Source organism: Erithacus rubecula (genome assembly GCF_903797595.1).
Source record: "Erithacus rubecula genome assembly, chromosome: 6".
NCBI classification, from domain to species: Eukaryota; Metazoa; Chordata; class Aves; order Passeriformes; family Muscicapidae; genus Erithacus; species Erithacus rubecula.
The window spans coordinates 488,639-513,984 of NC_136688.1; the positions used below are offsets into that span (position 1 = coordinate 488,639).

At 38.8% G+C, this 25,346-nt stretch overlaps 1 protein-coding gene across 10 annotated transcripts in view; it reads right to left on the reverse strand.

Moving 5' to 3' along the window:
* Positions 1-1,157: 1,157 nt before the first annotated feature.
* CD44 (CD44 molecule (IN blood group)) overlaps positions 1,158-25,346 on the reverse strand; it is a 45,068-nt gene continuing 20,879 nt past the window's right edge. Inside the window, exons 4-17 of one of the 10 annotated variants that reach the window (XM_079308367.1) lie at positions 24,838-24,909; positions 23,972-24,214; positions 23,028-23,123; positions 19,684-19,809; positions 19,103-19,222; positions 17,339-17,443; positions 15,632-15,808; positions 13,971-14,132; positions 13,257-13,418; positions 11,783-12,043; positions 10,773-10,958; positions 7,795-7,911; positions 6,453-6,531; positions 1,158-4,461 (exon numbers count right to left, since the gene is read on the reverse strand). In XM_079308367.1, the coding sequence (XP_079164493.1) occupies positions 4,245-4,461; positions 6,453-6,531; positions 7,795-7,911; positions 10,773-10,958; positions 11,783-12,043; positions 13,257-13,418; positions 13,971-14,132; positions 15,632-15,808; positions 17,339-17,443; positions 19,103-19,222; positions 19,684-19,809; positions 23,028-23,123; positions 23,972-24,214; positions 24,838-24,909 (2,123 nt within the window). In that variant the 3' untranslated portion in view covers positions 1,158-4,244. The remainder of the gene's footprint in view (positions 4,462-6,452; positions 6,532-7,794; positions 7,912-10,772; positions 10,959-11,782; positions 12,044-13,256; positions 13,419-13,970; positions 14,133-15,631; positions 15,809-17,338; positions 17,444-19,102; positions 19,223-19,683; positions 19,810-23,027; positions 23,124-23,971; positions 24,215-24,837; positions 24,910-25,346) is intronic. The other 9 variants (XM_079308369.1, XM_079308370.1, XM_079308371.1 and 6 more) reach the window with 9 other exon arrangements.

A 25,346-nucleotide genomic window follows, 5' to 3' on the forward strand; every position in this document is an offset into this window, starting at 1 on the left:
ACCTGGCATGTGTTAGAGCTTTCAACATATGCACAGTCCCTATAGCAATTTTTCACCTCATGTATAACGTGTTAAGGCACACATAAAAATCCAATCAGTCCCTCTCAGAAATGCTTTTGCCTCTACTAATCATACTCCAAAGGGGTGAGGAAGAGAAGACAAAAAGTGCAGTCTCTGTGCTGTACAGAGGACAGTGTTACCCATCTTGGCTAAATCTGCCTCTCCTCATTGCCACAGCTGGTTGCCCCCAGCCTGGGGGATGCCACATGCAGCAGGGCATAGCAATAGTGAGAAATAAGCTACCAGGGGAAAATCCAAAATCAGTTTGAAAATGAGGAGGTGGATATGGAGGTTGACTTGGAGGTGGGGAGGTTCACAGGAAAAGGCTCTTTTTTCCTACTCAGAGTTGTGAAACACTTGAGTGCCACAGTCCTGGGGGTGTTGGAGGTACTTTCCCAGTTGTAGTACAGAAATTTCACTTTCCCTTTACATCCTTTCCCAGAAATTGTGCTCTCCCTCCCTCCATCCTGGAATCCCCAGAACTCCATGCCCAAAACACCTTAGCACAATTCTTTCCACCCTTAAGGAGCAGGAATTTTGTCACCTACTGCTGTGTACACAGCTGGAACAGCACCCAAGGAACAGCCCTTTTCCTGCCACCATTTTTCCTTTTCCCCTCCACAGAGAAGAAGTAATCAGAACCTGTGGTTGCCAAAAAGGCTGACATTTTACTAATCAGATCTCTTGCAGACACTCAGAGGCATCAGACCCTTGAACTGTTTAATAAAGATTAAGAAATAATCATTGTCTAATGTCCTAATATAATTTAAAATAAACCCATTTACTGCTGACTTACAAAATACCTTGGAGTCTTTGTATGCAGAGGCAGAACACAGTTGTCAGAGGATTTATTTCCTTCATCTACAGAAAGAATAATTAGGACCAGCCCTAACCAGAATATGCTCTAAAGAGACACTTGGCAATTGTCTCTGAAAAATATTCCAGGCAACATGCTTCAAACTAATTGGTACAGAGGCTGTTGTTGTTGACAAGGGACACAGAAAAACCATCCCTATCATGTGAAAAACTGCAAAAGTACAATTTTGGAACTGGTTTTGTGGGAAGGGTTTCACATCCACAAAGGTAGACATGACAGCTGCACATCCTTTCTCTGCTTTAATCAAATACTCCTTTCCAGAACTTCAAGAAAATACAGATGAAACAATCAACCTGCTTTGCTTCATGAAAATATTACATTCCCAAAAAATATACAGAGCCCATCTTAAATATGCCTGCTGCTGTAGCCAGTATTTCCCCTGGTCTGGATCACATTTATTTGAAACATTTCAGGAATAACACAAGCTGATAGCAGGGTCTGAGCTCCATGGCATTTTTAGGAGAGATCCTCATTCTTCTTAGGCACCAAGGGTGGACCAAGGCACAGTTTGTCAGCACCCAGAAGGAGGGGCTGGATCTTGCTGGGTGCTGTTGGTTCACTGAGCCAGGAACTATAGTCCAGCTCTTACTGGGTTGATCTTGAGCTGAACCAAGCTGTTGTAGCTGTTGTCTGCTTCTGGGGAAAGCTGAGTCCATCACTGACTGCCAGAGCAGCTGTGGAGCCTGTGGGAGGCCAGCAGAGCAGACAAGGTCACACAGCATTCCCCTCAGCCTGGCCTGGAATTTGCAAGCAGAAGAAATGATCACAGTACTCAACACGACTGAATACTTCTCTCCCACTCACAGCTGGACTTACACTTTATCCTCAGTGTGGAATCAGGCTTATTTTGGAAGCTTATTTTAAAGTCTGACATGTTTTTAGCAATACTATTTCTAGTTACAATTTAGAGATGGTGCTTTCTTTCATTCTGATTAATCTGTTAAATAAATATGCAAATATATCAAGTGCTCTATATAAAAATACATACACACAACAAACAACCCCTCATAATAAATGCAAGATTAATAAAAATATGTAATGTATTACACATATGAAATGGCCTTCTAGTTTTGAAACTATAATGAAACAATTACACACAGGTCACAGGACACAATCTAGAAAGAATCAGCATATATAAAATAATGGCATTGCCTCTTGAGCATCTCCCATTTAAAAATATACAAAGAACCAACCAGTGTTGTCTGTGCTTTTATAGCTACTGACTATAAGACAAATTATGAAGAAGTTTGTGGATTTCTTCATTCAACATCTGAATAGGTAGATGAATAACATGACAGAGATTTTTTGGTTTTTTAGAAGAGAAATTTAGCTTCCAAGACAATGAAATACATCCTTCTCACTGAGACCTATATTCAGTTAGGATTTTAAGAGAGGAATAATTCCTACTCTGGGTCTCTATCCTTAGTGGAATGAATACCTAACACCACTTTAAACAGATAATTTGATTTCTAATGACAAATAGAAAAGCATGCTTAAAAATATGAAACAAAAATCAATGCACTGTTCACAGATGAAATCTCTGACCTACATAAAGCCAGAAAACATCCTGTGTGCATTTTAAAACATCACCTTGCCTTGGGACACTTTGCCCAGGTGTAAATTGCCCTGAGGACATCTGCCAGCAGATACCAGGGCACTTGAGCATTTCCATGAAGCACATGGGAAACTGCTGGAGGGCTGGGACTCAGGAATATAATCAACAGTCTTGTGCTTTATGTCCCTGTAAAGACCAGTGCTAGCTAGAGTCAGTATTTAGCCAGCTGAATATTCATCCTCCAAACTGCTTCAGGTGGAGAACATAACACACTTTAGCAGAACAGTTTCAAAGACAGGGGCTATGGTCAGTGAACAAAACTGCTGAATAACCCTGCCACAGACCATCCACATTTTCTTGCATTTCCTGGGTTAGAAGCTGCAATTTTCCCTCCATTTCAATATGCTTTCTTAAAAATGACACAGACCACTGATAGTAAATAATTTTTTCCTGACAATTCATATCAATATAATGCACAGCATCATAGCTTAATACAAATACTTTACATAACAGACATCAAAGGACATAACAAAAGCATGTAACAATGCAGCTCAGCTACTCTACTATGCTATATGGCTGGGAAGAGTTTCCTGTATCATTTGCTTTGATCTTTTCTGTAGAAATTGAACTTCTGGTACCAAAAAGCAAGCAATGTTTCTTTTAGGTGTTTTTAAAAAGCAGATGGAAAACAATGTAGATGAAATATAATTCAGAGGAAAGGAGCGAGATCACAGAAAAGCAACTTTTAAAATATCAGCAATCTCAAATAATACAATAATTACAGGGGGGAAAAAAATTTAATAGGCTCAGCATCTCCTTAGTAAAGTGGAGCAGAATATAGAGACCTATTTTCAGGAACAAAATACTGTCAGCTTCCCTAGTGATCTCAATTGCTTGATTTATGCATGTGTGACAGAGCTGGGGTCATTTTGTTTTATTCATTATCTTAACTAACAGGCTCATTAAAAACATGCACAAACTTGGATCAATGAATGAGGGGGGAGAAGAACAATGAACATCTCAAAAACTGAAGGATAATTGTACAGGTTGTTGGATAATAAAGAACAAAAGTTTATTATGTTTCAGTTCATGTTTTCATGCCTTTATTACCCCTCCTGAGAAGATGTGCTGTAAGTCCATAGGTATTTAAAAATAGAGATAAATAAATTTTGATCTTCTGGGTTTCCCTCGTTGCAGACCAAGCCACACATAATTATAATGTGTCACTTCTTGTTTATACTGGCAGATTCTGAATGTACCCACTGCTATTCCTGGCTGGAAGGCATTTCTGAAGGATTCTTATGTTGCAGACATTGTAGAAGATGCCTTTTGGGTTTAAACTTGATTTTTTTACTCTTGACATTTTTCCTCACATACTTCTGTACCATGGCATGTTTAATACTGGAAATATCTGTAAGATGGAGTGACTGGATACTTCTTTAGCTCCACACAGTGAAGACCTTCCATCTGGGGAGTAATGATGTAAATTTGTATGCCTTCTAGCATCCAGGACACAGTGAGAGCCCTCTGTGGAGGGACTGGGAATGAAAGCATTATGCAGTTCTTGGAGGTGTATTTCAGAAAGCACGCGTCAATTTTTAAACTCAGCATCATTGCAAAGTGATTAAAAAGAAACAGAACTTATGCTTATGTTCAAAAGACATCAGTAGCACAGTGCATCTGTGAATTCCTGTTCAAGTTCCACATGATTTTGGTTTCCCCAGCCCTGATCAGCTTGGCAGTGTGGTACCATTACACTCCAGTCTTCATGTCAAACTCGTGATGATTTTGTGTTTCATTAACAGTCAGGAATTCATCACATGCTTCTGTTCGGTCATTTGACTGTTCTTTATGGACCAAGTGCACCATTTCTTGTGATTTGCTGATATCTCCATTTAATTCACTTGTCTTCCTGTCCTCCACTGCCCCTTTGCCATTGTTAATCACTAGCTTTTGCTTCTGCCCACATCTAGAAAGGAATAAAAATAAAATATTGTAAATAGAGTCTAACAAAAGTAATAAAATACTGAAGGCCAATATTTAGGAAAAAGTGATTGGAAATTAAACTTGTGTCTGCCAGTGCAGACTTATACTATACAAAGTGTAAAATTTCTCCATATTGCATATTTTATTTTAAAAGTGTCCACTATTATATACATAAAATTTATCAGGAGCTCATTTATCCAATTTATATTTAATTTAATTTAAATGTAATTTAATTTATATTTAACACATTTATATGTTACTACATATAGCAATAAATGCTAGAAATATACTTGTATCATTTGAATATATCCACGTTTATGAACTTTGTAAATACCTTCACTATGGGGATACTTTCTAAACCCAGGCTTGGGGCCACAGCTTTGAAAATGCACAAATTCTTAAGCAAGCAGAAAATCTGGATCAAGCTCTTGCCTCATTAAACACGACAACAGTTTTTTTCTTTGTATTAGCATGCCAAGCTTAGAAGCCAACCAACAGTAATGAAATAGGGGGAGCTACTCTTGCTGCTGTCTGCAGCAGAGCTCCTTGGGATGTTCAGGAAGGAAATGGGTACTGTGCTTTTCAAGTTACATTTGCTGCAGGAGCTGCCCAATAAACTTTATATGCAGCTGTGAATTAAGCACAGACAATCTTTTAAAGAACCACTAGTACAAAACTGATGCACACTGGTTATTGTGGGATGGGTATTCTTCAGCATGGTAAAAACAGGACTACCTAAGCTGTCAGATTTACTGTTTAGATGACTCCCTGGCTACACAGTGCTGAACATGCTACTTGTCCTCAAACAGCCTCGTGTAAACTGAATATGCAGAGCCCAGCATGCCTAGGAGGGACAGTGTGTATGTGAAATTGGACTTTCAAGTGCTTTCTTCTTAAATGAAGCATATTTTTCCCCAAATGACTGATTTGGCTGTTCAATTTTACTATTATGCTTCTGAAATACCTTTTCTTTCATGCCCACTGACTCATAGATAAGGGTTATTTTATCTGAAGTAGCTCAGTTCACTCTGTAAATGTTATACACACCCTTGGGAATCATTTCCTGCTCTGCAGCCATAAAATGCCAAAAGATGCCAGCAAGGAGCTGTGGAGCTCCACAGCCTCTTAAAAGAGCAGCTCAGAGTGATCTGCAACCAGCAGACTAGGAAAAAATGTGCTCACTGCTTCCTGAACAAAAATCTCCACACATTATGTGCTCACTGATTAAAAAAAGAGTTAAAATCTAACATTCAAGTAGCAAAGACAAATTGAAGACAATTGGAAATAACCTCAGAACAGCCCCCAGAGAAAAGAAAGAGGTAAGAATATTATACCCTATCCTTTAGGCTAGGGTTTCTCCAATTTCCCAGCTAAATTTGCACAGATCACTGCATTACTTTTCACTCTTCACCTTCCTCATATGTAAAATGGAGTACATAATGCCACTGAGAGCTCTGAGAGCAATGTCAGCATATATGCTTGTGATGGCCAGCTGTGATACTGGCTCTTGCTCAGAAGGAGCAGATAAACAGCTTTTCACAGAATCACTGTGATTGTCTAAGACAGCCCTTCACACTGCACACAATGCTTTAATGGTGGAGGATTTTTCCTGCCCCATCCTGTGGATATTGCTGTCTGTGTTCATCTCACAACCTCCACTCTCTGTGAACACGATTTTCCCATTAATAACTAATAGATAGAGGGTAATTAATTTTCTGTGATCTATATGCAGTTTCTATTTGCAAGACTGAGCTGTTCATGTCGTGCTGACTTCATGTCAGTGGTTCCAGGGGAGTGTGAAGGCTGATGTGTGACCTGTGCAGGACATGGGGACTGGGTCCCACACTCCAAGCCACAGAGCTTTGCACAGGATGCTCTTTCCTGCAGTTTGCTACTCTGCTCTTTGACAAAGCTTTGGAGACTCCAGAAGAAAGGAGCAAGCAGTGTGTTTTGGGCATGTGAAGGTGTCCTTACCTTCTGCGAGCGTTGACAGCAATGCACACGGCGAGGATCAATGCCAGCACCACGAGAGCCACAACGATGATCAGCCAGTCTGGAGGGACACCAGGGAGGGGAAGGGAGCATGTGAATGTGCCTCACGTGGTTTTGTCATTTCACAGAACTGCAAAAACGCTATCTCTTCCACTTCCTTTAAGCTGTCACACTCTTTTCCTTGCTTCCATGAATGTTTGCTTGGTTTACAAAGTCTTTCCATGCAAACCAAACATGTTTTCATCATTCAGCTGCACACAGGCAGCTCAGTTAAATACCCCTGTATTAATAAATACCCCTGTAAATCACTGCTATCAGCTGTGAGCACTTTGGTGGGCATAGGTGAAGAGGAGCTGTTTCACTGATTTACTCCAATGGCAAAAGAAAAGGCTTAGCATGACACACCTACAATCCCAGGCACAGAAGCAGGATGACTTTTAGCACATTTTTGGTAAAGCAGGTTTCACAGCCTTGCCAGCAGCCTACTCTGCACTACCATTATAGCTCTGCTACCATTACACAGGGAGGTCCTTCTCAAGAGCTATGTCCTGTATCTTCTTTGTTTGAAACAACTGTCCCTTGTCTAAAAGACTTGTACATTTCATTTGGAACAAATTACCTCTTCTAATTAGTTAATTTTTAGTTAATGGTGAAAAACTGACAGGCATTCTTTTTGTGTGTTCTTGTATCTCCCTTCAGTTTTCCCTGCAAATGATGAGCTCTTCAAAAGGTGCTTCAAAGATTACCTTTCCAAAATTTTCTGTGTGCTCTTCTCCATTTTTAGCCCATGTGACTGATGCAATGCCTTGAACTGAACACAGAGTTTCAGCTCTGGACTTGCTAGCCCTAAGTAGAGTGGGATAATTACTTTCTCTGTTTTAAAAATGACTTTACCACTAATAAGTCCCAGAATATATTTGCATTCTTTTGCAGCTGTATCACAGTGTTGGCTTCTTTTTATTCTGTTTTAGTGTGCAAGCTCTATTCTGGAGAGTTTGTCTCAGCTGTTATTTTCACTGAACATTCTCACGGATATGATACTATGCACACAACTTTACCAAGTTTCGCCTGATTTAATTTCAGTTTATAAAATTTACTTGAACTTTAATCCCATTCGCCAAATGTTTCATCTTAATATTGCTGAAAAATTATATGAGTTACAATATGCTCCGTTTTTCAGACTACTTGTGAAATGCTGAATATTATCTGATTCAAAACAAAGCCTGAAGAACTGTATTGGACCTTCACTTTAATCTCTTACTTCAATTGATATGGAGACAATTCTGTACTTGAGTTTTTAAAACATTTGATTTCAAAAACCCACCTGGTACAGGGGAAGGCCTTGGTTGTGAAGCTATTTTTGTTGTGGCTGTCTCTCCAGGGGAAGTAGTGGATTCATAATGTCCCTTGTGTGGTCCTTGGCCACCATATACACCAGAGCCTAAAGAACAAAACCCCATCCATTAGGCCAAAAGTGCTTGATGAATATTTAACAGGACTGTAGGAAGACTGTGACTTTAACAATGTAAAAATCATACTCTAGAAAGTCCATGCTGAAGCAATTAGTGAGTGTTTATACTGCAAACTGTCACATGGACTATAGACATGACACTCACCTAAACTGTCTATGACTAACTTTAGCATTCTGAGAAGCAAAACCCATAGTTCTCTCCTCTTGTCTCCCTCATATCTTTCAATTCTATTCCAACACAGGATAAAACTGAACACCTAAAACTCTAATCCTGTCATAAAACAGAACAATAGTTCTCTGAATGCTTATGACTTTGACAGCTATAGAGTGGGACTCTAAAAATTAAAAGTGCTTTTTTCCTAATAGAAAAAATGTTCTCTGCAAACTTAGATGTGGATCCTCTTGTCCTTTATAATAAGTTGTGTAATTTGGTTCCAGGATAGTATCAGATCTTAAATCAGTCTCATATTTTTTATGCTGGCCATGCTGCCTAAACTTTCATGCAACTACATTCTTGGCCCATGCTATTATCATAAGGGTATCCCAACTCTAAAATTATCAGCAGACTATAGATGTAGTAATTTCATTTGGGACTACTGCTATTATCACTACAAAAATATATTACAGGTCTCCACCTCTTTGAATTCTTCCAGACTCTAAGAAATTAAACACTAACTCTAGTCAGCTGTAAAGTTCTTTTTCTTTAACACACATTACAACTAATTTATGTCCAGCATTTCTGATCTCATTTCCTAGTAACAGCTGGCAAATCCAAAACTGAGAAGCATGTTTTATTCCCTCTGTGAAGCACAGCCAGCAAGCAGCTCGTTAATTTTCCAGATGTTTTTATTATTTTTATTAACAAGAAACTTATTGACTGGCGTCTTGTCTGGCGCTATCTCACAACAAAGGACAGAGCACAGATTCAGCCATGAAGAGTCTTGATCCAGTGCCAAAGAAAGCTGACAAGAGGGACCTACTAACTTGTCTACACTACATCTCAGCAGCCTCTCAAGTGCTTTGAATCATCTTTGAAAAATTCCAGAGTTATTCCTCTACAAAAACCAATCAAAAGACATTCAGACATTTATTAAAATTTGGGTGCTTAGAAACCTGCTACATTTGCTGCTGCCCTGAGCACTGAGAAGAAGCAGCAGGGGTCAGCCACATTCCCAGCTGCTCTGGGGAGGTGCTTGAAAGTGCTTTGAGGGAGCTCTCTACATTTCATTTTGGTAACATATTAGATTTTTTTCCTTTATGGACAGATATTTTTTGTTCCTTTAGTAGGCTGGCTTGTTATTCTGTGGACACTTGGACACTTAGTGTGATGTCTGACCACAGTTTAAACATTGCTGTAGGAAAAAAGCAAGTGAAAAAAAGTGGTACAGTACATCAAACCATTCATTTGATCAGAGAAGACCTTTAACAATACATTCATGAATCTCTTCCATTCCATTTTGCCTATATTGGGCAACATTGCAAATTAATGAACCCTTCAATAAATAAGCTTTTTGATGACAGTGGTAGTGTCTTAGTAATTCCTGTACTCTGAGTTCTTAAAATGCACCAAGAGAAGGTAAATGAAAAAAAGGAAGGGTATCAAGAAAATAGCCTCCTGAACCTTTTTGCCAGGGTACTGACAATACAAAGATTCAACACAGATGTTTCCACTAAAAATATTTAAACCAGTTCTTATAGTTTTTATGTGCTCAGAACAGAAAGGTAGAAAACATTTTCTCATAGTGTGTAATGTCTGCACATAAAATTAAGAAGGCAGCTTAGATTAATTAAGTGAATAGAGCCTGTGAAATGAAAGAAATGAGTTTTAGTAGGAAGACATTATTAAAAACAGATTTAGCTTTCCAATAAAATTTTGACAAATATATATATTGCATTTATAGTGCTATGCCAATGTTAAAATACTACCACCAGGCAATTTTGTTGGAGTTGAATTTACTGGTTTTTACAAAATTCTTGAAAAAATAATTAGCTTAAGTTATACCTCACAATATATCAATTAATGAATTGTTAAGAGAATTACCTTTCAAGTGTTTTCTGTGTAAGGCTGTAAAAATATAGGTAGATAATGTGCATTGTATGCCCACAGAGCATTGGCCAAATTCTACTCTGGAATGGTTCCACTACCTTCCAAGAAAGTGCATGCAAACAGTTTGGATTAACTGAACTGGGGAAAAATCCCTTACTGTTAGGATGGTTATTTGTATGGAAACTACATCTGGGAATAAGGAAAAGTCCCTTCATTTCCTGTATTATTAGCACGTGACCACACATTAAAAAAAATGCCAAAGCTGTATGTAGTATAAAAAGCAAACACTGTTAACTGCACTAACTTCAGCAGAATAATAACCCTTTGAAAAACAAGGCTGTTCATAAATGAAATGTCAGTTACAGCCCAGTAACAGCTTTAATTACTCACTGGAAAGATACCAACAGCACATATAGCTAGGAAAAACATGGTGTCGCTGTCATTTGTGCCCAGCAAAGAAAGAAAGACAAAATGCTATCACAGATGTATGGGCATGAGCAGAAAGTTTGCACTTCTTCATTTCAATAGTTGTGTTACCACATGCTGATAACAGAATATAAGGAGAGCTTATTTGCAAAACACTATTTTCAGCCTTTTAGCTAATGTTTTTAGCAGAAAGAGATACCATTCATGGCATGTCAGCAGCAGGTTAAAATCAATAACAAAACCCAAAAAGGAAGTTATAATATGGCAACCATAGTACACATTTTTGGACAATGGCCATTGTCCACAATAACAACTTACTGATGGCTAAATGAAAATGGTTATATTTCATTTTTCTTACTGGTAGTAAGAGGGTCCTGCAAGGGAACAAAACGGTCCTCAATGTCTGAAAAAACTCCAGGCATCCCATAGACATGGAAACCGTGTGTGGTGGTTGCTGGTTCACCTTCCCTTCCAGGTGCAGTGCCAGGGGCCAGCGGCTCCTTGGTTGCTTTCTCGTGCTCAGCATCATCCACGGACTCTACGGCTGTCATGACGGTGGCATGATCAGGGGGCACTCAAAAAAACCACCACCCACACCATTGCTGGGGCCAGAGCAAGCCAGAAAGCACCTCCACCTTCCTCATGCAAAGCACAGAAGGAGGAGAGAAGACACAAAGGCCTCTCCTTCCACTCTGTCACTGGCTGCTGAGACACCCTCCAGCTCCACATCTACGCTCAGCACGTTGGAGCAAGATGCTGGTGACATGTACAGATCCCAGTGACAGATGGAAAGGGGAGACCTTTAGAAGAAGAGACTTTAGCAGCAACAACCTGACCCTGCAACTCAGGAGTGAGCAGCCTCACCTCTGTTGGTCTTGCCTGGCAATACACAGGGGAAGAGAAGTAAGGAACTGATTCTGTGAATGCCCTGCCCTCACCACTGGGACACCACTGCCCAGCGATGGTGCTGCTGCTGAGTCACAGGACCAAGCCATCTGGTTAACCTGCCAGAGCACCTCCACCACAGCAGTCACAGTGCCAAGGCAGATCCAGCCTGATCCCGTGGATGCACAAGAAAGGAAGACGAGGCGAGCCCAGGGATTCAGAATCACCAAAGTGCATGTCTTGCAGAACATTTAGGAGAGGACCCCAAAACATGCTTCAGCAAAGGACAGAAACCACCAAGTGCACCAGCAAGGAGTCCCTTATGCCTTGTCCACAGAATCTTCAACAGATTTTTCATTGCAAGTCCACAGTAAGAATGAAGATCCCCAGGTTGAGAAAGAAAATTAAAGGAATCATCTTCAGCAGAAATAATGTCTCATTTCACACCAGGCATGAGAAATGAGTGTGGTCCATTATTCTTACTGGTACCCATCAGAAGAGAGCCATTACCAGTTTGGGTCACACTGGCTGTGGTCCTGTGGAGGACTTCATCTCTGGGGGTTTCCATGGGATTTGTGATGCCTTCAGTGCCCTGGGCTGGTTCATCACCCCAAGGCACAGGAGTCTGAGTTGGCTCTTGGTGGTGGGCACCATCAGGAGAGGAAGCAGCTGTTGCCACAGGGTGAGGTGCCCACGCTTCCTGGGTTCTATCTTCTGGTGCCAGAATGTCAGTGGAGGCTGTGACTGTTGTGATGATGGCTAAGTTAACTTCAAACACATTTTAGAAATGCACCTTACATATTACTCCTTCTTTATTTTAGCTATCTCCACCTTTTTTATTTAAAAGCCTGTGTAGAATAGGCAGTGAGAAGAAAAACAAAACAAAACAAAACTAAGCCACAAGCAAAGAACATCCTCTGCATATGACACACTGTTTTTGGGTTGTCTCTTCCTTCACTAAAATTCACAGTGCAGCCTAAAATATTGGTTTTGAAAATACCTAGTCAACACTGTTTAGGAGCAAGAAAACAGCAATATTATTTTCAGAATTAGTATAAGAATTCCTGTTGCTAACATGGGAATTAAATTAGAATTACTTAATTTAAAACATTTGAACAAATTGTAAAATCATACTTGGGTTTTCGTATTTGCAACTGACCTGTCAAACCTCATAAAGCTTGAAAAACTGGGAAACTCTGCAGAATCTCATTCATATTTAGAAAACACGAGTAGATGATAGGGAACACAGCTATATTTTAATTCACAAACTGTATCTATAATCCACACAATTTGTAGTTTTCATAGCTCTTTGTCAAATCCAAGATGTTGAGGATTAAATAATCCAGATAAAAAAAGGATTTTGAGGAAGAAAAGCAAAAGGAACTGCTATTTTTTCTTTGGAAGAAAAGATGCAAGAAGTTCCAAACAACTACAGTGTGATAAAAAACACACCTTGTTGTATTAAATAAAAAAGCAGTATTTTGAATGAGCATAATTTTGAATGGATAATGTGCAGAGTTCGAGAATTTAAATTAGAACCTTGCAGAACTACATGAACAAACTCCAATAAATTATTTCATATTTTAAATTATTAAGAGCATGTGTTGAAATATTAAGACCAGGAAAGACCAGACATGAAAAACATTTACACTACCAGCCACCTCCAGAAAGCAGCAACTTTCTCAGTGAAAAACACACCTGAACAAACTCAGGGGACATAAGAAACAGGGCACAGAGGAAAAGAAGAAATCCTTAAACAGACAGGAATTCTTGTTGGGATATTGATATGCAACAAAATCATAAAAACATTTGCACTGCAATTTCCCAACAAGAATGCACTCTTTGAAGATGGGAAAGAAGTCAGTTTCAGAAGAAATAATGTCTCATTTCACACCAGACATGAGAAATGAGTACAATCCATTATTTTTCCTGGTACCCATGGGAGGAGAGTCATTACCAGCTTTTATCATTGTGGCTGTGGTCCCATGGAGAACTTCATCCTCAGGAGCATCCGTGGGATCCACGATGCCTTCAGTGCTCATTTCTGATTCAGGATCCCAAGGCATTATCCCAGATTGAGTTGGCTCTTCGTGGTGGGAACCATCAGGAGAGGCAACAGCTGTTATGGTGGTTTAATAACAGATGATTTAAACACAGGTTATTTAATAGCTGTGAATTCCATGTGTGCTTTATAGATTCCTGCCTCTCATCATTCTATGAATGAACCAGAGGGATAAATATTTCAATAAAGTCTATGAAAACAATGCTTTTTCACCAGGTGAATGTTCACAAATTAAATAGATTAACCTCTTGAGGTTAAAAATATACATAAGTATGGATTGGACTTCATGATAAAGACAATCTGGCATCACTAAATTATATAACTTATGTAAAGAGCTGGATGCAATTTCACAGCCATGCTTCACTAAGGAATGAAAATCCCTATAAGTGGTGTGGAAAGTAAAGAACAACTGTTTTTATATGGAGCTAAAATCTTCTGTTTCACCACCATCATCCAGACAGAGAAAATCAATCACTCTACAGTTTATGTCATTATTTTGAGAGATTAATTACTCCTGTCTAAGAGTTCATGTAATATCTATCTTTCCAGGAGAGGCCACCTGAGAGACAGAAGTGATGCAACATGCAAAGCAGACACTATAACTAGTACCTGTGGTGGAAGGCTCTCTTTCATGGCTGCTGTCTCTGGAAGGAACAGCTCTCTCTGTCACAGCAGGCTGTGTGGCATAGTCCTCTCCCTCATCCCAGTCTGGGAACAGCCATGGCTCGTATGCTGAGTCGTTCTCTTTGGCCCCAAGGCTGGGGACCGTGGCTGTGATGGTGATGGTGAAGCAATTATCAACTCAGCACATAAAGATCCATTTCCCACATTATTCTCCTCTTCAGTTCTTGTCTCTATGACAGGCCCTGCTCACATGTCTACTACATTTAATGGCAAAGAGAAGTACAGTAGATTTGCTTCTCATCCTGGTTTATATTTATGTTTTGCCAGTGGGACCAACTCCTTCCTCAAACTGATGCTGTTCAGAATCAAGGTGTCTTACTGTTTTACAGAAGTATTTCTCTGAATCTTGTATTGTTGAATATCAAACCAAAATGCACTGATGCAGAATTAAAAACTCAAATATCTGCAAGGATATGACCCAACAGTAATACTTTAATCGCATAAATTGGGTGTGTTGACTATATCCCATTTTTCCCCTGTTTCATTAGTTGCAGCATCTCCAGGAAAACAGACAAGGAATTGTGACAAAGGGGAATGCTAGATCATGCTACAGATTTGTGAATGGTGCACACAATTCATTCAGCTGGAGAATATTTGATAATGTAATTATTTAGAAAAACGCTATCCATATCAACCAACCTGCAATTTTTATTAGAAAATCATAGCAAAAGAGTACCCAAATCTTGTAAAAAGCATAAACCTTCTTAACCCCTTCAACCCAATAAGAAAAAAAAAAAAAAAAGCAAGAAATTTTCCAGTGTGTTACAATTTTAATTGCAAATAGGCCATTATGTATTGCTGTAGCAGTGTATTATAACATTATCAGAAACCTGTATTTGATAATCCACAGGAGCAGATGATGACTGTAATGAATTCACTGTTGCAGTGCTCAGTACAGCACATCTGTCATTAACTCATAAGTTTGGTATGCTCATAGGAACTGAAATCAAAATATATCAATTTTCAGTAACCACCTTTACAGTATAGTTTTTTCTTTTATGTTTCAGTTGATTCAACCAATGAAAGAGAGAAGCCCCTCTCTTTTTCTACATTATGCTTTGTTTTCTTCCCTTCATCACCAGTATCATCTTGCCACAATTCAAAAGTCGGATGAGTAGATACTTTTGATAAATTTTTTTAGCTATAACTGCCATTAACAAAAACTGGAAAAAAAAATCCAGGTCCAATAATGATTTGCAACAGGGGAGTGAACACCATTCCCAAAAGAGTGAAAAATGCAGTGCACATTATTATTTTTACATTTAAACCTCTGTTTCCTACAGACAAAACCCTGGTAGACAGCTTGTTGAAAGCTGGTGACAGCATGACACACAACACAAAACGCAGGAGACAATTACAGAATTAACCTACTAAAGGTCTTGACATGCAAGACAAAGAGAAGAGAAACATCCAGGAGCAAGCCTGAAGAACAGACTAATTTAAAAAAATAATATAACACCAAAATTGCTCTGGTTTATTCACAGAACCTGTGTTATGGCCTCAGAGTGCAAAAATGCTAGCAAAAATCCTAAAACTAATATTTAGAAAACACTGAAAATTTACTAAAATGTGACCTATGAGATTACCTGTAGAAGCTTCCTTTCCAAAATAATTTTCACCTGCAGTAGCAAATTCATGTTGTTCGGTACTGCCAGTGGTATTTGCAGGATTTTGTTCTTGACTGATCCCTCCAGAATGAATGCTGTGTAACACTGGATGTTGGGTTGGTCCTTGATGTTTTTCATTTTCACTTGCAACTAGTGCTGGTAAGATGATGATTGAATCAATAATGATCAAAATGCTCAACATCAGTCATCAATATCCTTATCATCATGGTCTACATAACAAGGTGTTTGGCTTTTGTGTTTTGGCTTTTTCTTGATGTTGCATTTCATGTGAAATGAAAGATGAAAGAAAACAAAAGATCTTTTCATACAAAAGCATCACCAGGAGCAGCAGAAGATTTAAGTGCACTAGAAAGGATCCCAATGAACAGTGTAAGATAAAAAGAAGATGTCCAAGAAGCAGAAGAGCTCAGAGAAACAACAGCTTGCATCTCCATCTTGTATTTATTAATTATTTATTAATGCTAGCGTAACTGTTAAGTTTGTGTATTCTTGTTTTTTTAAACAAAACACTGATGAACGTTCTCTTTTGAGTTATCTCAATTGCACAGTTACAAAGCTTTAAACCCTAAGGAAATTGTAATTTCTTCTGAGATTGGATGAATTAAATAAGTAGGTTCATATAAGTAGATAAGGATACTTATTTTGAACTCAATAATAATTAAAGTTCTTACCAATAAAATTAATTCATTGCTTATTTTTTAACTTGCTGTTGTTTACACAGCAGAAGATGCAGTCAGAAATCAGCTGAAGTACCACCACCATAAGAGATGTTCTAATAAAGGTTTGGAAAAGATGCATTGCTAAACCTAAGATATGCATAAGAACTCAGCTAGAAATATATTTGTCTTAAGTATCAAACATTTCTATGAATGACATATAAAAATAAAGCTAAGGTCCCTAATCAGAGCATGCAAAGAATGAGCTGGATGTGTTACACGCCATAAGTCACCAGACAGAGAAACTGTGCTCTTTCCCAAGAAGATAAAAACTGGAGGAATATTTATCTTCACATACAGGCAAGGAAATATTTGTAAAGAGAGCACTCATGCAAATGTAATTCATTATTTATAAATTAAACCTAATACATATATATTGTCTCACAAAAAAGAAGTAATATTAACCAATGTATGTGTACAACTGATCTAACAGCACTTCACCACTAAAAGAAAATTATCACAAAAACCATTTCTGTGTGATTACAAAACCTGTTCTAATGCCAATTGTATACGTTTCTGTTGTTCAAAACAATCTCAAAATAAGAAAGACACAGAAAAATAGCTTGAGAATGCATTCTATAAGCTTTTGCCTACAGGAGATTTTAGAATTAAAGATTTTGGTATCTTAGTTGGCTACTGGCACTAACACTGGTAGCAAAATGTTCACATTCATCTGGAGGTAGAATAACATCCTTTGTAGGACAATTTATGTATTTGTAGCATTAGATCCCTTTTTTGTTTTTTGTGTTCAGATTTTACAACAGAAAGAGTGACAGATGAATGTTACAGATGCCACCTCTGAGGGCTCTAGCACAAATAATGTACTAAAGGTATCACACTGAACTGAGCCTAATGGTATGGGAATTACTAACAGCTGCACCCCGAGTGTCATACTTCACTGAATTATATCAGAAATCTGAGTATTATCTGAAATGCTTGATTGCTTTACCCCTGCTAGCAGAGCTAGGATACTGCTCCTCTTCATCTGTAAAGGTGGGGCTCCAATGGTCTTGTGTGGTGATTCCCAGAAATGTTTCGTGTTGTGAGTCCACAGCTGTTGGGACAATGGAGGATTCAACGCTCTGAATCTACTGTCCATGTGTGCCATAAAGGTGATGGGAAATGGAAAGTTCTTGCACAGCCTAGCTATAGCCTCTTTACTCTTCCTATCAAATTCCTTCACATCAAACCTGTTGTTCTTTTCTTTGCATTTGATGGAAAGTTTCCCAAGAAAAATGGGAAAAACAAGCAGCAGAAGAATAATGTACAGTAGAAGCAATGCAAAATCACTAGAGTGTTGTAGAAATTTAACTCATGTTTTAAGAATAATGCTGGACCTAAAGAATATGGCAGATATCCCAATGCACAAAAAACATGCTTGATAAGTGCTCAAGATGTACCATGTTAGAATATCCATGACTGAGCAAAAAAAGTGAAGGTCAGCAAAAAAATGAGAGCATGTTGACAAGAAACCAGTATTAGACAAGAAAGTTATAATACAATTAAAAAGATAAAACAGATCTTCTACAAGAGTCTGTGACCAGAGACTGAATACACTTTCAACCATGGATCATGCAGACACCACTAGGCCTTCAAAATTATGGAAAGCATGTGGGATAAGTCACCAGTGCAGAGTCCCAAAGACAAATAAACACCAAAACTATCCAAAGCACAGGAAGAAAAATAAAAAGTCCCAAAGCAAGATGAATTCCTGATTTTGCATTTTCTACTAAAAATGGAAACCACTGCCAAAAAAACACAAATACTGCACTATCTTCAAAAAAATAAAAGGCTTATGAACAGTGACTCCTGAATAAAAGAGAACATAGACAACAGACGTGTTAAGATAAAATTAAATAAATTTTCAAAAATAGAACAAACCAATATATTTGTACAAATAAGAGCATTAGAGTATAGTAATCAACAGCAACATCTATACTAATAAAAACCCCAGGGCTGGGGCAATTCCCCAGTCATAAAGCCAAATAGCAGTTTATGTACTTCAATGACACGTTGCATTTAAGCTTTGACCTTCATATGTGGTGTTTTTCTGGTTTTCAGAAAAAAAAATATTTCATTTATGAATGGCTTTTGAACTAAAAAAGAGTTCTCAGATGACCACTGTAGGGCTATTCACACCAGAAAAATAAGATTATATATTAAAATATGTCAATTGAAATACTGGATGATGCCTAGACATCTGAGGTCACAAAAAAATGAGGTGATGATAGAAGACTGCACAGGAAGTGTGCAGAATGTAGCAAATACGACACTGTTTTGTTGATAGCTCCCAATGAAAAAGGGATTTGAGGACTGGCCTTTCCAAATTGTGCCTGAGCATCTTCCAGAGACAGGAATTTTGCTATTGAATAGCTGTCGGTTATGCATAACATGAACTAGAAGTATTTGAACATGTAAAATTAATTAACAGAATGAAAGAGAAACTTTTTTGTCTTGGAAAATTATGAGTAAATGCAAACATTTGAATGAACATAAAACTGAGATGCTAACTTTAAGAAGTGAAAGAAGAGACATATTTTAATCATAGGGACTTAAGATAATTTTCCAGTCGTGAAAAAGGTATTTCTGAAGGGAACAGCTGACGAGAATATCATTCAATTTTCAAACAATATATGTGCAGCTAAGGGGGAGGAACACCAGGAAGGACAGGAAAAAGAACAAACCAACACCAAGGACAACACAAGCTCCTTACTCGGACTCGGAGCAGTCTCATCCTTGGCCACACTCCTGCCCCAGCCTGGAAACACTGTGGGGTTCATCATCTCCTCAGAAGAGTCTTCATCATCTGAATCACTGCCACTGGAGCTCACATCTGCTGTGATGATGTTAAATCTGCCATGAAGCCCTAACCCACAAGGCCTTGTGCTGGCAGCAGTTCAGCTTTCCTGCCTTCCCCACTCGCAGCCTCACAATCACAGAGGAGAATTTACAGCCCCGAGCTTCCCAGGGCTGTGGCTGCTCCTGGCCTTTTCACTCACAAGGGCTTCACCACCACTCTGCCATGGCCCTGCTGAATCTGCCCCACTAGGGCTCCTAGATACATTTGGGACCCTTTGTATGCTCACAGCACTAACCATGGACTCTTGCACGTGGACAGTGTGAACATCTCTCTACTGCTGCCACGTGGACAGCCCGTGAGACAGAGCCCAGGACTTTGCTTTTCCTACTTCAAGCACAGAGCAATGAGCAGCAGTCACAAATGCCACACATTCACCCCCTGTCTCTGGCAATTCAGCCCTAATCAAAGCAGCCTCTTAGCAAGGCATTCTTTACCCTTGGCTGCCGGCGTGGGTTCTTGCGTCTTCTCTCCGGGATTCGACCACCACCAGTGGTCTTGGAACGGATTCCACCAAGCTTGGGTGGTGGTTTTCTCCAGGTTGTCATGGTCAGGCCCTGCAGCTGTTACAACAGGGCTCATTTAACCAAGATCTTGTCATTATTTCTTGAGAAGCAGCTTTTCCTCCAGCAAAGTCAAGTCCACCAGCACCAGCACCTTGAGCACGCTCATGCCCAGAGATGGATGTGAGAGCAGGGTGAATGTATGAACCCATGGTGTCATCACATTCCTCCAACACGCAGCCAGATGCAAGCACCTTAGGCAGCCCCAGCAAAGAGCATGCTCCCTTGAGAGCAGCCATCCAAAATCCCTGTGGGGTTTTAACTTCTCCACATTCCATAGGGTTAATGAGTTCCTCACAGGAGAGAGTGGAGAGTCTTTGAAAGAGAGTCCAGAATAAGGAACATCCACCAAGATGGCATAAAATTAAAAGATGCAAGAAGTATCCATGAAGCCAATGCTGCCAAGAACCTAAGCTCAGAACTGAGACCATTCCTTACAAAAGGCACATGCACTCCCCTTCACCTGATGTCTCCTAATTTTACACCAGAACCACTTTCCAGGTAGGCATTAGTATATCACAGCGAGAGAGGCGCAGCTTTACTCCTGCCATATTACAAATCCACAACATCTTCTCAGAATACAACATATCAAATATTAAGTTCTACAACTTTGTGATAGGTATATCAGAATGGAAAGATGTTTCTGCTTCAAAAAATTACAGGAATCTACAGCTTTTTTATCCAGTGTACATCCAAACAGGTATTGGCATGCAAATAGATACAAATGTGTCTATCACATATGGATGAAGAAAAATCAGCCAGAGTTACTGTTCATGTAGGTAGCTCATTAATCAATTCCTTCATCTGATTCATGGCACACCTAGAGATGAGTCATAATTTGCTAATAGCAAAGACTAAAACCTGCTTTGGCAAGGGAGAAAGTCAATGGTAAAGTGCTGATGGTGTATTAATCTGGACCAGCAGCTTTATGGAGAATACCACCAATGATGTCCAAATCCAGAGAAATAATTAATGTGTATTATCTGAAGAAGAAGGAGCTGTGCCAATTGCTCATTTCAAACCATAGCAAAGAATTCTTTAGATTAAGCTAGATATCTCTTAAAAAACTTTAACTTTACATATGAATTGTAGTATACAGGTGGAGAGATGCCAATTTTCTTTCTTACTTTAACACACTATAGAATTAGATAGATTTTCAGCCATCTGTCTGAAGATAGATGACAAATGCTTTATTTATTTCTTAATTTTCTACTTCCCCATCTGTGGGATTTTCCCTGAGAAATTAAATTGTGGCCAAAACTGAGCCTGTATTGCTATACAAGCTAAATAACAGATACTGGGACGTGGCTTTATCTTTGTTTTTGGACTGTTCTCCGTGTCACTTTCTCCTGTGCTACTGAATATTGGATGACTTCTCAGAGATGCACAGCTTATACTTTACCTCTTTCTAAAAGGAGTTCTAGGTTACTTATTAATTTATAATGCTGTAAAATTAAATGAGTTAAACGCTTCAGTGTTAAAATGATGTTTCTGAGTAACAGCCAAAGATACCAGGTGCATTACTTTCATTATTCTTTTTTTTTTCCCAGAGAACCAGTTTATCAATCCTAACCCTGTAAACAAACATGCCAATGCTATCACTTCTGTGATACAAATTTATCAGTATTGACATATTTTATCACATTACTCTGCAGTTTCTTTGATCTTTTCAGATCTTAAATATCTCTTGTTTTCCTTCTGTCTTGCCCATGAGAGACAATTGCTAGCAACAGGAAAGGACATACATATTTAGGATCAATACATTTGATAATAAAGTAATAAAATTAAAACAGAAAGTGTTCCTGTACAGAAACAATATACAGTTTTTTGCAGTGGGTACAGAAACACCAGTACAAGGAAACATTAAGTCACACCTGCACATAAAAGCAAACATATAGAAGGGAAAAATCACCAACAGAGTAAACAAAACTCCCCACTATTACAGGAGGGATTTTCTGCACCCTTCACCTCTTACAGGCAACATTTTGTACTAAAAGCCTTCAGTGGAAACAAGCACCAGAAAATTCTCTACTTTTTTCAAGGTTTGGGGTAAAATAGAATTAATATTTCTTCTTCCATCTACATACTCAAAAGGCATTACTAGCTTTCATGTCTCCTGAGGAAAGATGCTTGGGGTTAATAATTTATGTGTTTTAGCAGAGCTTTTGCTAACTGTGTAATGCATACAATCATTCTTCTTCTATCCTGTGATTTCTAAATACAGTGATGAGGGCACCATTTCTACAAGTCACTCAGACCATTTGACCACGTATCAGCAATCAAACAGACAATCAAGCAAATTCCTCATGGATTCCCCTGATGGGAAGCCAGTGGGAAGAAACTTTCATTTCTATCAGTTTGATCTTTACTACAACATGCCTCTGAAGATTTCCTCTGTATAATTAAAATGTTCTCCCTTTAGGTTCAATTTATTTTCTGTGGCAAAGATCTTTATCACTCTAACCATAAGAACTAGAGTGAACATATGTACGTTATTTCCACTTTAAAACATGCAAGAGGACTTCAAAAGCTTTTTATTTATTGCACCTGATGTGCACTACATATTTGATAAAATCATCACAAGCAGTTTTTCCAACTGGTTAAAGTTATTTAAGGACAAAGAAGAGAAAATGGCTACTGTTCTTTTGGGTCCTCAAAGACTGTGGAGCCACCACAGCCTCCAATTTTTTCTCATGCATATTTCCAACAGCAAGAATGAAATTAGTTTTTGTAGTGCAAAATGGCTTGGCAGTTGGAACAGCCATATAAAGCACTGCCTTGGTGACTAAGGTCATGGTTTTGACATGGATTACCTCCATTCACAAACATAAATATATTAGAATAATATCATAAATCTACAAAAATATCCTTTTCTACCTCAGAAACAAATTGACGTAAAGTGATAATAAGGTTGTACTAATCTGTGATGCCTCATAGAGTAAGTAGGTGTGATAGAAAAGCCATGGGAAACCCAAAACAACCCAATCTTTCTGAGCTCAGGTACAAGCATTGAAGAAAACATCCTGTAAATGATTTTGTTCCCCTTGTACCAGAGTGAAGTTTATTTCCACTTAACCAGTGAGGAAAGTAGTGTATTTCAATGTCTTTCCAATTTTAAGGTGTTGTATACTTCACTTACCAGAATGTCCTTCTGGAAGAAGAAAGCAGTTTTAATGTGATCTATGTGTAAAGTAGCTATTATGAAACATAAATCTTACTGGGACTTGCAGGATACTGTCCGTCATCTTCTTCATGGAAATCACCAGCCACCGTCCCCAAAGAGATGTCAGGTGACACAGATGGAAATTCATCATCTGTATGGTGATGGATAAATTATTACTATTCCAGTCGCTCAGTTGCAATGCAGTACTCACAAGCACTTCAGCTATTCTACCCTGCAAGCTTCATTCCTTCATTTGTTGGTCCAAGAGAGAAGAAAGGTGCAGATCCCACATAAGCTTACCTTACTGACACAGTAAGGATATCACTCAGAACATTTGAAGAGGAGAATGTATCACAGTGATAATGAACATTCTGGCTAATATCTGTTTGTGTGCCACAAGATCTCATTGTAGCTGTACACCATGAGGACAGGCATCTTAGAGCAATGAGTGAAGTTACTCATACTCTCCTCTGCTGAGATACATTCTGAGATTTAATCCAAAAATCTAGACTACTCATGCAAGCAGAGATGGTAACAGAGATACACAGCACACACCTTGGGGAATGTGGGGAATGTTTCTGATCCTAGCTCCTTAGTAAGAGAATCTTAGGATTTACCTTTTGTGGTGGTAGCTACATGTCAAAACAAGCATAACATGCCACGAGTATAGCATCAGTGAAAAGTAATTTTATTATCCTAATGCTCTTGAATTTTTTTTTTAATTTTTAATTTCAGTATATATATTGAGGATAGTGATGCAAAATATTGGTATCCTTCAAGTTATTGGTAATTTGATAAAAATTGTAGTCACACAGTAAACTTTACTGTACTTAGAGGATGACTTATACTTGTATCCCTAATGTTCAGCGGGAGTGGGTCAGACTTCTGATAATTTCAGCCACACAAGCAAGATAAAAGATTAAATAAAGTAAATAGAAAAGCATATGGTGTTTGTATTTGGCAGGGCCCCATGAAATTAGTGGCAAGTACCGTCCTTACCGTAATCCTTTCCAGGAATTCCTTTTTCGCCTCCTCCAGAAGTATGATCTGGCAGCTGTGAGACTGGAGTTGGACTCCCGTAATACGAGGGGCTGGATCTCCTGATGGAGGCATCCATGGGGGTTGTCTCATGAGTTGAGCCACTACCTGCATTTTCCTCATCCACCCCTGAGGTGGAGGACTCTCCGCCGGTGTGGCGCGTGCCGTCCGGGTTGTACCGGGAGCCGTCCGCGTTGTCAATGACTGTGGAAAGGGAATAAAGCAGCTGATGACAGGGAGATACACAGCTAGAGCAGGGAGTAACACCTATGGATTAATACCAGCTCACCCATTTTAGCCCCCCCATCTAACCCAGATCACTAAAATATGTCTAATGCATATATGATAATTATCTATTTGTCACATTTGTGGGGCCTGACTTGCGTCACTCATTTTTATCAAACTTCTTGATTTTAGCATAAAATTTCGGCATTTGTAAAGTCAACCAGAATTTAGAGTTGGAAGAAATAATTTACTGTGGGTCTTTTTTTCAGCTTCCAGCAGCTTTTCTAACAAACAGCTCAAATCAAATGTAGGAAGGTTGCAGTCTTGAGCAAATTCCATATGTCAAAGGGATGTTAGCAGCTCTGAGATGACAAAAATGTTAAATGTCTATATAAAAAATGTTTAGTACCCTGAGATAAACCAAACTCCCCAGGCTTTAGGGAAAGACAAGTGACTAGTTGCTTTTATTTCTATTGAACATCTCTTAACTGATTTTTCTTGTTTCACTTGGCTTTTTTAATATTAGTGATCATTTATGTACAAATAGGATAAACAGTTACTACAAATTGAGCAAGTGAATGTCTTTCTAATCAGTACAGTACCTGTTTCATCCTGATTACTGAGTAAAGAAGTATCTATTTTTACAACTGGTTCACATGTTTTATCTGCTGTTTCTGTGAAAGAATGAAAATACAAAGGATTAATTTGGAAAATATGGATTAAAAAATTACATGTATACTCATATCAATTGTACATAATTACAAAACTTCAGATGAGGAGGATAAAAACTAATTTCCAAACAAATGTTATTCACTGGTGTACCATCTTCTCAGGTGGGGAACTTCGAGATTGTTCTGTCAGCTAACAACGAGATTCTCCATTTCCATAACCATTCCAGACAATGGCTGCACTCAATGCCGGTTAACACAGCCTTATGACCCAGTTTCAATGCAGTCAGACCCACTACCCTTGTGGCAGTGGTAACTCTAACCCTTTTTAGCTGACAAGATCCCCTCTGTGGAGGGCTGTGCAGAGGCAGCGAGTGCCCTGCTCTGGTGAGCACTGCTGGCTCCTGGGGTGCCCCCCTTGGGGCTGGTGTACCAGCTACCTG